Source organism: Globicephala melas, chromosome X (genome assembly GCF_963455315.2).
Source record: "Globicephala melas chromosome X, mGloMel1.2, whole genome shotgun sequence".
NCBI lineage: Eukaryota > Metazoa > Chordata > Mammalia > Artiodactyla > Delphinidae > Globicephala > Globicephala melas.
The window spans coordinates 86,423,032-86,435,749 of record NC_083335.1 but is presented as its reverse complement, the minus strand read 5'-3'; the positions used below and the strand labels follow the sequence as shown (position 1 = coordinate 86,435,749).

The 12,718-nt window shown below is 42.5% G+C and overlaps 1 protein-coding gene across 1 annotated transcript in view; it reads right to left on the bottom strand.

Moving 5' to 3' along the window:
* Positions 1 to 12,718, bottom strand: part of SLC9A7 (solute carrier family 9 member A7) — a 156,069-nt gene that overhangs the window by 32,538 nt on the left and 110,813 nt on the right. Inside the window, exon 13 of the mRNA XM_030849855.2 lies at positions 1,107 to 1,170. Within this exon, the coding sequence (XP_030705715.1) occupies positions 1,107 to 1,170 (64 nt within the window). The remainder of the gene's footprint in view (positions 1 to 1,106; positions 1,171 to 12,718) is intronic.

The following is a 12,718-nucleotide window of genomic DNA, read 5'->3' as shown; positions in this document are numbered from 1 at the left end:
CTTGTTGTAACCAAGAGCAAGTCACGGAAGTGACGCTGTGTGACTCCCAAGGTTAGGCCAGAAAGGGCCACATAGTCTCCACCCTGCTTGCTGGGACACGGGCTTTTGGAAGCCTGAGCCATCACATAAGAAGTCCCATACCCTGAGGCCATGGAGAAGCCATCACAGGCATTCTAGGCGCCGGTCCTAGTCTGAGTCCTCCCAGCCCAGGCGCCAGACATATGAGCGAATGAGCCTTTGGATGATTCCAGCTCCCAGCTGTTGTTTCCCCCAGGTTTCTTCATGGAGCAAAGGCAAGCTGTCCCGACTATGCCCTTTCCAAACCTAGAGAATGCATGTGGATACGAAATTGTTGTTCACTTTCCTTCCTATGTTTGGGGCAGTGCATTATGCTGCAAGAGTGACCGGAGCAGATGGCAAAACCAAGGACCAGCACGCGCCTCTTCCCCCACCATCCCCACCCCCGCCCCACCCCGGTCTCCATCAGAATTCTCTGTGGCAGCAGGAACTCTTCCCTCCTGTCACACGAGATGCGGCCATAGCACTCTTGCCCTCACCTGCTTCTACAGCTTCCACTCCAGGCTGTCACTGCCACCACGATCCTGCCCAAACCTTAACCGTTAGCCTTGCTGTGACCTTCATCGCCTATGGGGCTGAGGGCTGCTGCTCTGCTACTGCCGCGCCATCACCCAGCGTCCCTCCTCTCTTGCTCAGATTCCCTGGGCTGCAGAGTTGATCACATCCCTCTCCTTCCCAGAACCAGTTACCGTGAGCCAATCACCGATGTATCCATATATCCATTCTTGGAAGGTAGGGAGTCAGCTTAAACACACTTTTTGGCCCCTTAATATGTTAAGAACAGGGACTTTGGACTCAAATCCTGCCTCCATCATTTTCAAATTCTCTGACCTTAGATGACTCACTTCAACTCTCAAACTTCAGCTTCTAATCTGTAAACTGGGGATAACAGTTCCTACTTCATAAGGTTGTTGTCAAGACCACAATGAGGGAATCCACGTAAACTGCTTGGCGTGTAGTAAACGTTCAATAAATTTTAGCTATTTTTAATAACACCTCCCTGGGAAGAAGCATCTCTTGTGACTTACCCCTTGTAAGACTTGGAAGCTGTCATTGTTGGGTGGTGGGTCTTGATCTGGATCAACACCAACTCTATAAGTCATCAGAGAGAAAGACAAGGAGAAAAACAGAGAGTATTAGCTTGGACCATAGCGGCCAGGCTGGCTCAAAGTAGCCAAGAGGCTGACCATCTTCCCAAGGTGGAAGGAGTGGTTAGCTAAAAGAAGGGAAAGGCTGTCATGCAAAAGTCGTGCGAAAGAGGTCATACACCACATCAGATCCCAGGGGTAGGCCGGGCAATCAACCTGTGTGCTGACACCTTAAGCAAGACCTCTGGAGAACGGCAGCAGCGGGCAAACTGTCCGCCTGCCCTCCTGCACCAGATGGCCCCAGGTAGCAAAAGGTGGGTTCCTGCCGTCCCAGGCCTCTTCCTCTCTGCTGCTTCCTTACTCCCCTCTGACCTGCTTTTATTTCCTAACCTTTTGTTATGGAATTTTTCATATATCCAGGTAAGTTTTGAAAGAATTTATAGTGAATACCTGTATACCCCTCACCCAGATTCTACCATTAACATTTTGCTGTATTTTCTTTATTACATACCTAGCCCTCTCTCTATCATCCACCTTATTTTTTGGATGAATTCAAATAAAGTCGCAGACATCCATACACTCCCCCTAAATATTTCAGCATGCATATCATTAACTTTCTATCCTGGTGGCCCCGCATCCCCCTGCAGCACAGATGACCTGAGAACTCACACGTTTGAGATCAGCAACTGAAGACAGAAAGAAAAAGCAAGGTGGCACAATCCACTTATAACAAAATCCATGAAAGCACTAGGGTAAGCTGACTTGGCTTAGCAACATACCAACCATTGCCCTATGTATCTGTTAATTCTTTATCCTTGAACCTTCCTCATTGTAAGGCAGAGAACCGTGGCACTGATGACACGGATAACATGGGGCAGCGGAGGAGGAGACAAAGATGCCAGGAAAATTCTCTACTTTCCTTGTTCCCTCCAATATTGCAAAGAGTGGCTGGGATCATAAAAGCCAAACAGAAAACACAGCTTTCAGCAGGTCTGATTTGAGCTTGAAGAGAGGTGCTGAATGGCCTTGACCATGTGTGTTATTTGCTGTCTGGCACCAGGGCGCTGACTCCGATGAGCAGACAGTGGATGTGCAAAGCCCCACGTGTGCCTTATTTTTCCTCCTCTCCCTCCCGCTTCTCCACCTGTGATGCCCAGGATATAGCTTGAGAAAAGAGACTAATGGAAAGGAAGAATAGAAGACAACACAGACATACTGGCAGCCTCCACTCTGTTTTACTCCAGGCTTGCCGAGCACTAAGCTAAGGTGCGTGCCCCCTGGATGGGGGTGAGGAGATACAGAAGGAAAGGGAACAGTCACACCATATTTTGCTGAAGGCAAAGTTTAAAACCCACGAGATGAATTCATGCATTCAGCAAATATTTACTGAGTGCCTACCAAGCCAGGCCCTGTTCTGAGCACTCTGTTAAAACCTATAGTGTACCTGGCACCAGATTTCCTCCCCACAGGTCTGAGGTTTGATGGAATCTTTGTAGTGAATTAGATTGACTTCACTGTGTCTAGAGGTCAATTTCTGGCAGGAGTTTCTGAGGCCTGGAGGCTTGACCTCATAGCTGGACATTATCCAGGGACTTTTTTTTTTTTTTTTTTGCGGTACGCGGACCTCTCACCGTTGTGGCCTACTCCCGTTGCGGAGCACAGTCTCCGGACGCGCAGGCTCAGCGGCCATGGCTCATGGGTCCAGCCGCTCCACGGCACGTGGGACCTTCCCGGACCGGGGCACAAACCCGTGTCCCCTGCAACAGCAGGCGGACTCTCAACCACTGCACCACCAGGGAAGCCCCTATCCAGGAACTTTTGAGCAACAAACCTCACAGAGATTTTTTTGGAAATGAAATATTCTGGGGTCCCAGGACTACCCACAGAGGTCACACGAGAGCCTCAGTGCTTCCAAAGTGTCTAACATACTGAAGTGGTAGAGGAGAGGTCACACTGAATTCCTAGCTGTTCATCTTTAACTCTCACCTGATTTGAGAGTCTCTAATGTACGTTCCATAGAGAAATGTCCTCTATATGGTGTCAGATCTGTAAGACCAACAGCTATAGGAATCCAACATTAGGTCTTGTTCTGTGGATTCTACAGCCGCATGGAGCCACTTCATGGCAGACTAATTTGCATAGATGAGCTCCCCAGTAAAGCATCAGAGAGAGGAGCAGAGCACTGGTTACCAGTCTGTCTCCCAGACAGCCTACCGGAAAGCCTGGTGACACAGCAGCCTTCTGCCTAACCACAGAGAGGCTATTGTGGGGCAGGAGCAACGAGATGATGTGATCTGAAGGGCATGGCGGGCAGGATGGCGAAGAGCACAGCAGCTCATATCTGCCACGGACAGTCTCTCCTTTCTCTACTGTGAATTTTGAAACAGGTGTATTGCCTTTGTAAGTAGCTTCCACGCAGTAAAGATAAAACATATGGATTTTATCAGCCTAGGTGAAATAGGAACCCTATGGGTAAGAGAAAAGGCTTAAGTGTGCCTTGTCCTACAATGAAGAAAATAAAGCCAAACATAATAAAAGCTTCCAAATGAAGTCTAGCCCCCTCTATTCTTTCAACTAACCTCTGCTAGGAGAAAAAAAAATTGTTTAACAAGAATTAAAATAAATTCTGTTTAACAAGAACTGCTTATAAAGACTAGGTTTTGACTATTTTCATTCAAGTCCTGGAAACATAAGAGGACTTCATCTATTATCCTCGGCCCACATGGCCAGGCCAGAATTCAAACAATGGAGTACGAAACACTGGAATAACCTGATAAACTCACAAAATCAGGGCCACCCTAACCTCATCCCAAACTGGTTCGACATTTTGCTTGGGGGAACTTGAGGATGATTCTAGATGCACATCATCCAACAGAACTTTCCGCAGTGATGGCAGTATTCTAGATCTGCACTGTCCAATGTGGTAGCCACCAGCCACATGTGGCCACTGTGCACTTGAAATGTAGTTAATATGACTGAGGAACTGCATTTTAAGTTTTATTTCATTTTAGTTAATTTAAATTTAAACAGCCACATGTGTCTAGTGGCTACCAAATTGCACAGTGCAGATTCTAGAAAGTACTAATTCCAGCCATGTCTCTCTAGCATCACTTTTTTCTCTGCCAAAAAAAATGACAACTATCTGCTTCCTTCTGCCTTCTCAGTGATAATACCCAAGATTCCTGCTGGGATCCTGTGGAGACGCAACTCTGTAGTCCCACACATATTAAGTAAAAATTTGCTTGAACTGATTACTTAGACAATGGAGAGATTTCTCACTTCCTCGGTATAGAAAATAAGATTGAAAACCCGCTGAAAGCTCTTCTATACAGATACTTGTCATAAACATGAAAGGAATGACAGGATTAGAAAATCACCACTTGCCCCTCACAGTGTAATAATTGTTCTGAGACAATTTTACCAGTGGGTAAAAGGTTGTTGGGAATCTGACTATTCATATGATGTTAAAGGATCACTCTACAGGTAACTTCTTAGTTACAAAGGGAAAACAGTGCTTTTATGGAGAGACCTGGCGTCTAAAGTGATCAAATTTAACATCACTAATAAAAGGACAGCCTGACAACATGCACCACCTGATATGATGCAACAAGAAAGTATAACATCACTTTTACATTATTTTTGCGCCCCCCAAAATGATTATCTATCTCTACTCAAGAGGAAAACATATTTAAAAAATCCACTTTGTAGGGCATTATGCAAGACAATTATCCTGAAAATCCTGACTCCTTAAAAAAAAAAACAACCCTCAATGTCATAAGAGACAAAAAGAAGGAGGGGAGGATTGTTCTAGATTAAAAGAGACTAAAGGGGCTTCCCTGGTGGCACAGAGGTTAAGAGTCCGCCTGCCAATGCAGGGGACACGGGTTCGAGCCCTGGTCCTGGAAGATCCCACATGCCGCGGAGCAACTAAGCCCACGTGCCACAACCACTGAGCCTGCGCTCTAGAACCTGTGAGCCACAGCTGCTGAGCCTGAGCGCCTAGAGCCCGTGCTCCGCAACAAGAGATGCCACCGCAATGAGCAATGAAGACCCAAGGCAACCAAAAATAAATTAATTAAAAAAAAGAAAAAAGAGACTACAGAGGTGACAACCAGGTCAGTCAGAGCACACAGTGACAAGGAGCGGGGGGAGGGGCACGGAGCCACCACGGGCCTGAATTTAAAAAAAGATGACAGCCAAAGGAAACTTTGATTGGATCCTGGATCCTGTGTGTGTGTATAAAATTCCTGTTGCTTTCTCAGGTGTGATAAATATACTGTGATTATGTAGAAGACTAGATTCCTAGGGGATACATGCTGAAGTATTTAGGGGTAGAAAGTCATGATGTTTATAACGTACTCTGAGGCACTCAGAAATGGTTGAGAGAGAGAGAGAAAGAGAAAATGATGCAAAAATGTATGACAAAATGTTAATAATTGGCACATCCAGGTTAGAACTTGGATATTCATTGCTCCATTCTTTCAGCTTCTTTTACAGATTTAAAATTTTTCACAACTTAAAAACAATATTTAATTATATCTTTGGTGAAAATGTTTCACAAATACGTGAGTACAATTTCCTGTCTCTATAATTTAATCTAATTTACTAATAATGATGATTCGGGATCCTCATATTACTCCAGGGTCTGAAAAATCACAAATTGTGAAGATTCATGGACACAGGGTGCTATAATAGGTAAATAGGTAGATACAGTCTAATAATTACACGGGTTTTTTAATCCCAGATAAATCTTAGAATATTCTGTTGAGGTTTTCCTCCTAAAAGTGAAGGGCAAGGAGAAAAATGCTAGTTAACTGAAACATATGGTTAACTAAATTCCAACCAAGACAGCCATCCTCAGAGCTGGTTGTGCACATCCCCTGGAAACCCGCAGTTCTGAGCACAGGCCTACCCAGAGTAACTTGGGAGGGCCCCTTGGAGGGTCTCGGAGGTCCCTGCTACTGACATAAGTGCTGAATAGGAGAAAGTAAACCTGCTTCCCAGCTTGCTACTGGGTTTTAAATGCCAAAAGAAAACAGACCAGGGGACTTGCGACACAGACCGTGTTCTGCGATTTCTTTCCCCATTCAAGGCTGTTTACTTCAGGACAATTGAATGATTACTTTTCTGGCAGAGTTGAGGGTCTCTTGGACCAATTCGCAAGGATGATAATGGACCCCTACAAAGGGCCTCACCCTTGGGGCAGGGTGTGTGGTGGTGTGCTGGGCAGCAAGAAATACCAGGTACAGTATTTTAAGTACAGTGCTTCAGAAGACTTAGGGTTCGTTAACTTTCTGAAATTCCTGGTTTTAGGAAACTGTCCACAATATATATTTCCCTCCTGACCTGTTATAACGCTTTTGATCTAGGCTACCATACAAATCTAAAACTTCTGTGCTGTTTCATTACATCATATTTTAGCACTCCCCTGATACATCAGGGTTGAGCTCATCTAAGCACATACAACAGTCTTTTCTTCCAGAATGAACTGAATTATCCTTACTTTCATTAAGAATAAGACAAATGTGGTAATCCCATACCAAATGAGAAAATAAAGCTATCACACTGATGTGCTCATTCTGGAATGAATACAAAAAATGAATCATTTCCCTTTTGATATAGTATGTACATTCTGATTAACCACCATATAAAATGCCATGAAATCTCAGAAATTTTAGAAGCTAGATTTAATCAACAGGTTTTTACTTTTTAATTGGAATGGCTGAGGTCCTAAATTATTTGGGGAATATGAGACACACATGTTCACATAAAACCTTGAACAACAAACAGATCATTATCAGAATTCTCTCATGTCCCAAGTGTAATAACTTGCACTTTGCCTGAGGGACCTTCCTTCTTGAAGGTTGGATATTTCAAAGGAAAGGATTTCTCCCCTGCTACTTAACTGGTAGTTACAGTCAGGTCTCTGAAAATGAATTTGTGTGTGTGTGTGTGTGCGTGTGTGTGTGTGTGTGTGTGTGTGAGAGAGAGAGTATGTGTGTGTATTTTAAGCAGGAGAAAAAAGTGTGAATCCAGGGAACTTAAATGCTTCAATTAACTGTATGCATGTCATTATAGTTTACATCGGGGCCTGGCAATATCCCAAGATTCATGCCCCATGACAGGTACTGCTGCTTTTACCACTGTCCTCAGAGAGTAAAACACTTTCACAACGAGAGAAGAGCAGAGTTCAAGCCTGTTTTGTGTCTGATTTATCTACCAGCACCCAGAATCAGATCAGGAAGAAAGCATGCCAGTTAAAGATATGGAAAGGAAAGAAGAAACACTTTACTCTGATAGTCCCAAATCACCACCCTTAGGCATAATCAAATGATAAACTTGGATGGACACTGAGAAACAAATTGCATTAGAAGAGTCTTTCATTATCTTCTGATTTAAGGAAAAATCTGTGTTTTGTATCTTCTGCTTCACCATGATAAGGTACAAGTACACAAATTTATACTTAAAAAGTAAAACGGCATTGGTGCTTAATTAAAATGGTATAAACCATACCTCAGTCATGGCTGAAATACAAAATTCGAGTTCTCTTTATGACTTAAAAGCCTTGTTTACTAGATCACAAGCAGAATTTTGTGGGGAAAGCATTTGTGGCTCTGAAAATGGGCTGCTCTTAACACTAAGCTCAGCTGTACACGGAGAGACTCGTCAAATCCAGCTTTGGTGCCACACGCTGTCCAAAATGGGGCAAGGGGGGACAGACTCTCAAGAACACCAACACATTAATCAGTCCAGAGGAGGGTAGAATAATGATTAACTGGACCTCCTGCCCCTTTTCGAAAAGGGGCAGACGGTTGGCGCACACGGGGAAGGAAGAAAGAGACAAACAGCATAAAGAGAAACATCTCAGGTTAGAAAGAGGAGAAAAGCCAGGCCCAGTTAATTTGTTTCTGAGGATGCCCTGTGTCACCTGAAGTACTGCCAGCGGTGTTCATTCTGGTCCTCTTCGGAGGGCTCCTCGACGCCAACTCTGGGCAGCAGAAGAAGGGAACGTGAGTGTGACGGGGACAACAGGGGAACTAGGAGCTCTGGGCACATGACCTGGACCACGTCCATCAAAGAATAAAATCCGCACCCCCTCTTAAACTGTCCCCCTGTTCTCTAAAACCCAGAGAGGCTGCTAAATTTACATCAAAAGCAACAATGTTAGCAGCCACGTCAAATGAGGATTGATTAGGAATGAAGACAAGCCTCTCAAAATATAACGTAATGAAATCAGAGTAATAAATGCAACTCATAGAAAATGACTTCATACGATTTTTCAGGAATTCATGTTTTATAAAGCAAGACACATCCATACAAAAACTAGAAAACAGAAAGTTGTTATTAAACATATATTTGAAGTGTTTACACGCAATTTTACACATATTTGACAGAAAGAACACTGTATCACTGAAAACAGCAAAAACAGAAGATAAAATGGCCTTTTTTTCTAGACAAGTAATCACACTGTCCATGGGTGGTACCCTAAGGTCAGGAACCCAACTTCTGCTATTCTCTTTACCTTATGGCTTCAAGAGTTGACACGGTCTATTTTCACCTCCCTTAATAACTGCTGGGTTATTCAGACTACAATTTGAATTACACCATCATACTAAGAGCAGGGTTTCACAACCTCAGCATTACTGACTGACATTTTGGGCCCTGGCCTCTACCTGCAATATACCACCAGTAGCACCCCACTCCAGCTGGAGCAACCAAAAATGTCTCCTGACATTGCCAAATGTCCCGAGAGGGCAAAACTGCCCATAGCCGAGAACCTCTACTCTTAAGTCCTGCATTCTCAGTGGGGGGTGATATAGACCCCAGGGGCATGAAAATCGGTTCTTATGGGACAAAAATTTTTTTTAGATATTACAGTGGTTTGTAGCCCTCTAAGCACCATAGTACATAAACAGATACATAGATCTGTGGTATTAAAATTTCAGTGGAAGAGGTAGATAAAAAGAATATTTTTAAAGGCGCTTATTCAGAGGGGCAGTGATGGAAAAAAAAGGTTGAGAAACACTGCGCTAGATAATGCCCAAATACTCATGCTACTAATATGCCCTGAAAAAAGCAAGTGAGAACATGATGCTTCTTAAGGTGGTACTTTTAATTAGGTATATGTTCAGAATGTGACTTAAACCAGACTACAGTATTGAAAAATTGTAACAAATTCCAGAAAAGCAAGCTGGATTCCATTAATGTAAGATTCACTAGTAATAATAGTAGTAATAGCAGCAGTATTAAGGTTATGATTAGCAATGATAATGTCATAGCTAAAATACACTAAATGCTTTCCATGTGCCAGATGGTACATTTAATGGCAGAATTCTTTATCATGTTTATTTGGTATCACATTTTATCTTCACACTGTTGTCATCCCCATTTACCCAGACAGGAAACTGAGAGCAAGAGAGGTTAAATAAGTTGCCCAAGGTCACAAAGGTAGAAAATGATGGAACCAAGATTGCAACTGAAGCTGTTAGATCCCAGAGCCCTAGCTCTACCCCTTACAGGATATTGCCTTTGACTACAAGGTGGTGTCTTTAAATTCTTTTAAAATATCCAGTAACAAATGCTATTACATAAAGATCTCAGGGCTTCTCCCTGCCTTTATTCCTTAATTTATCTTTAAAGAGCTTTATCTTAAACTCTCAATGTGACAGGATTATACCTAGCAGAGTGACCTTACTTGTCCTTGAGTGATTGTATTGCTGCACTCTGGAATATGAAGGTTATCCTGTTCATTTGGCTGCCTGGGTGTATGCCATTAACCCTCCACAATCACCACCACTTCATTGGTGTGTCACTTGAAGCTGGGCCTTCCAAGAGGACAGCCACCATGCCACCAAAATGTGCTCAGGACATAGATGAGGCTCATCTGCTGAATCTGCTCATCTGCTGAATCTGCGCATCTGATGGTTTTTTCAAGTTGCCAAAATTACAACCTTTGTGAATAACAACAACTTGCTCAAGAGACTAAGAAAAATAGTATGTAGTTTGTATATTACCAGAAGGCAATTTGAAGTTTGTATATTACCAGAAAGCAATTTGAGCATTTTGCCATTATGTTTTAAAATAGCAATCACATGCTCGACATCACTAATTATTAGAGAAATGCAAATCAAAACTACAATGAGGTATTACCTCATGCCAGTCAGAATGGCCATCATTAAAAAGTCTACAAATAATAAATGCTGGAGAGGGTGTGGAGAAAAGGGAACCCTCCTCCACTGTTGGTGGGAATGTAAATTGGTGCAGCCACTATGGAGAACAGTATGGAAGTTCCTTAAAAACTAAAAGTAGAATTACCGTATGATCTAGCAATCCCACTCCTGGGCATATATCAGGAGAAAACTATAATTCGAAAAGATACATGCGGGAGTTCCCTGGTGGCCCCCGTGGTTAGGATTCCGGGCTTTCACTGCTGTGACCCCGGTTCAATCCCTGGTTGGGAAACTGAGATCCCACAAGCCGTGTGGTGTGGCCAAAAAACAAAACAAACAAAAAAAAATACACATGCACCCCAATGTTCATTGCAGCACTATTTACAATAGCCAAGACATGGAAGCAACCTAAATGTCCATCAACAGAGGAATGGATAAAGAAGATGTGATATACGAACACACCACACACACACACACACACACACACACACACACACACACACACGAGATGCAATATTACTCAGCCATGAAAAAGAATGAAATAATGACATGTGCAGCAACATGGATGGTGAATCACTTTGCTGTACTCCTGAAACTAACACAACATTGTAATAAATTAACTATATTTCAGTTTTTTTAATGGTTAAAGAAATAATAAAAAAACAAAATAGCAATCACAAAATTTCAATTTAAAAAGATAAGTTGGATTTCTGGAAAGCAGTGACCTGGCTTTGGATTTGTGGTTATATTCATTTTATATTATATACAGACTAGAAATTAGCCATGGTTAAAAGTCATAGCTGGGCTTCCCTGGTGGCGCAGTGGTTGGGAGTCCGCCTGCCGATGCAGGGGACACGGGTTTGTGCCCCGGTCCAGGAAGATCCCACATGCCGCTGAGCGGCTGGGCCCGTGAGCCATGGCCACATGGCCCACTCCGCGCGTCCGAAGCCTGTGCTCCGCGACGGGAGAGGCCACAACAGTGAGAGGCCCACGTACCGCAAAAAAAAAAAAAAAAAAAAAAAAAAGTCATAGCTAACTCCTAATTATTTATGTAGGAACTCCAAGTCCTACCCTGGGCTTCTGACTTCTGGGCAGCCACTTAGCAGCTGATCAGGACCTCTGTCAGCAGCCTGGAGAAGTAAGAAACAACTAGGTACTGATCTTACTGAGGTCACAGATGTCAAAACACCACACTGAACTTCAGGGGGTTTCCGAAGCATTTTAGAATAAGAACCTGGTCCACATAAATGATCCGTGGCCAGTAAGTAACACCATAAGCCCAAGCCACAAAAACCAATCAGTCTCATTACCTTATTTCTGAGGGAATTTCTTTTAATGTAATCTCCGTAAATGTCAGTTTCTACCTCTAACATATCACTATTTATACACATCTGAAAAAAACGCAATGAACTGACACCATATGTATTTTTCACCAATGGCACACTTTGCTTCATTACACTATCTGAGTAGAGTTGGACAGAAAGAAGGAACTAATATAGAAGCAGATTGAAATTAAAAACAGAGAAACAACACAGAAAATCAATGAAATAAAAAGCTAGTTCTTTGAAAAGATCATTAAAATTGACAAACCTCTAGTAAGAGTGAAAGAAAAAAAAAAGAGAGAAGATGCAAATTACCAATACTGTGTCATGAATGAAACATGGGATATCACTACAGATCTCACAGACATAAAAACAATAATAAGGTTATGCTATGAACGACATAAACATGACAATTAGATGAAAATGACCAATTTCACAAACTGCCACAACTCACCAATATGAGATATAGCTGTTAAAGAAACTGGCTTCATAATTTATACAATAAAACTCCTGGAAAAGAAGACTCCAGGACCAGTCGGTTTCACTGGAGGATTCCATAAAACCTTCAGGAAGAATTAACACCAATTCTAAACAACCTCTTCCAGAAAACAGAAGAGTAGGAAACATGTCCCAACTCATTTTGAGAGGCCAGATTACCCTGATACCAAATCAAAGGCAGTATGAAAAAAGAACACTACAGACCGGTATCCCAAATCCTTAACAACAGATTAGTTAATAGAATTCAGCAGTATGTAAAACATGTATTTATACACCACAACCAAGTGTGGTTTAACAAGCAAGGGTCGTTCCGTATTTGAAAATTACTCAATGTAACCTATCATATTAACAGGCTAAACAAGAAAAATCATATGATCATATCAACTGATACAGAAAAGCATTTGATAAAATTCAACATCTGTTCATGATAAAACTCTTAGAAAACTAGCAATAGATGAGAACTTCCTCAACTTGATGATGAACATCTACAAAAACCCTATAGCTAACATCACACTTACTGGCGAAAGACTGAATGCTTTCCCCTTTAAGATCGGGAACAAAG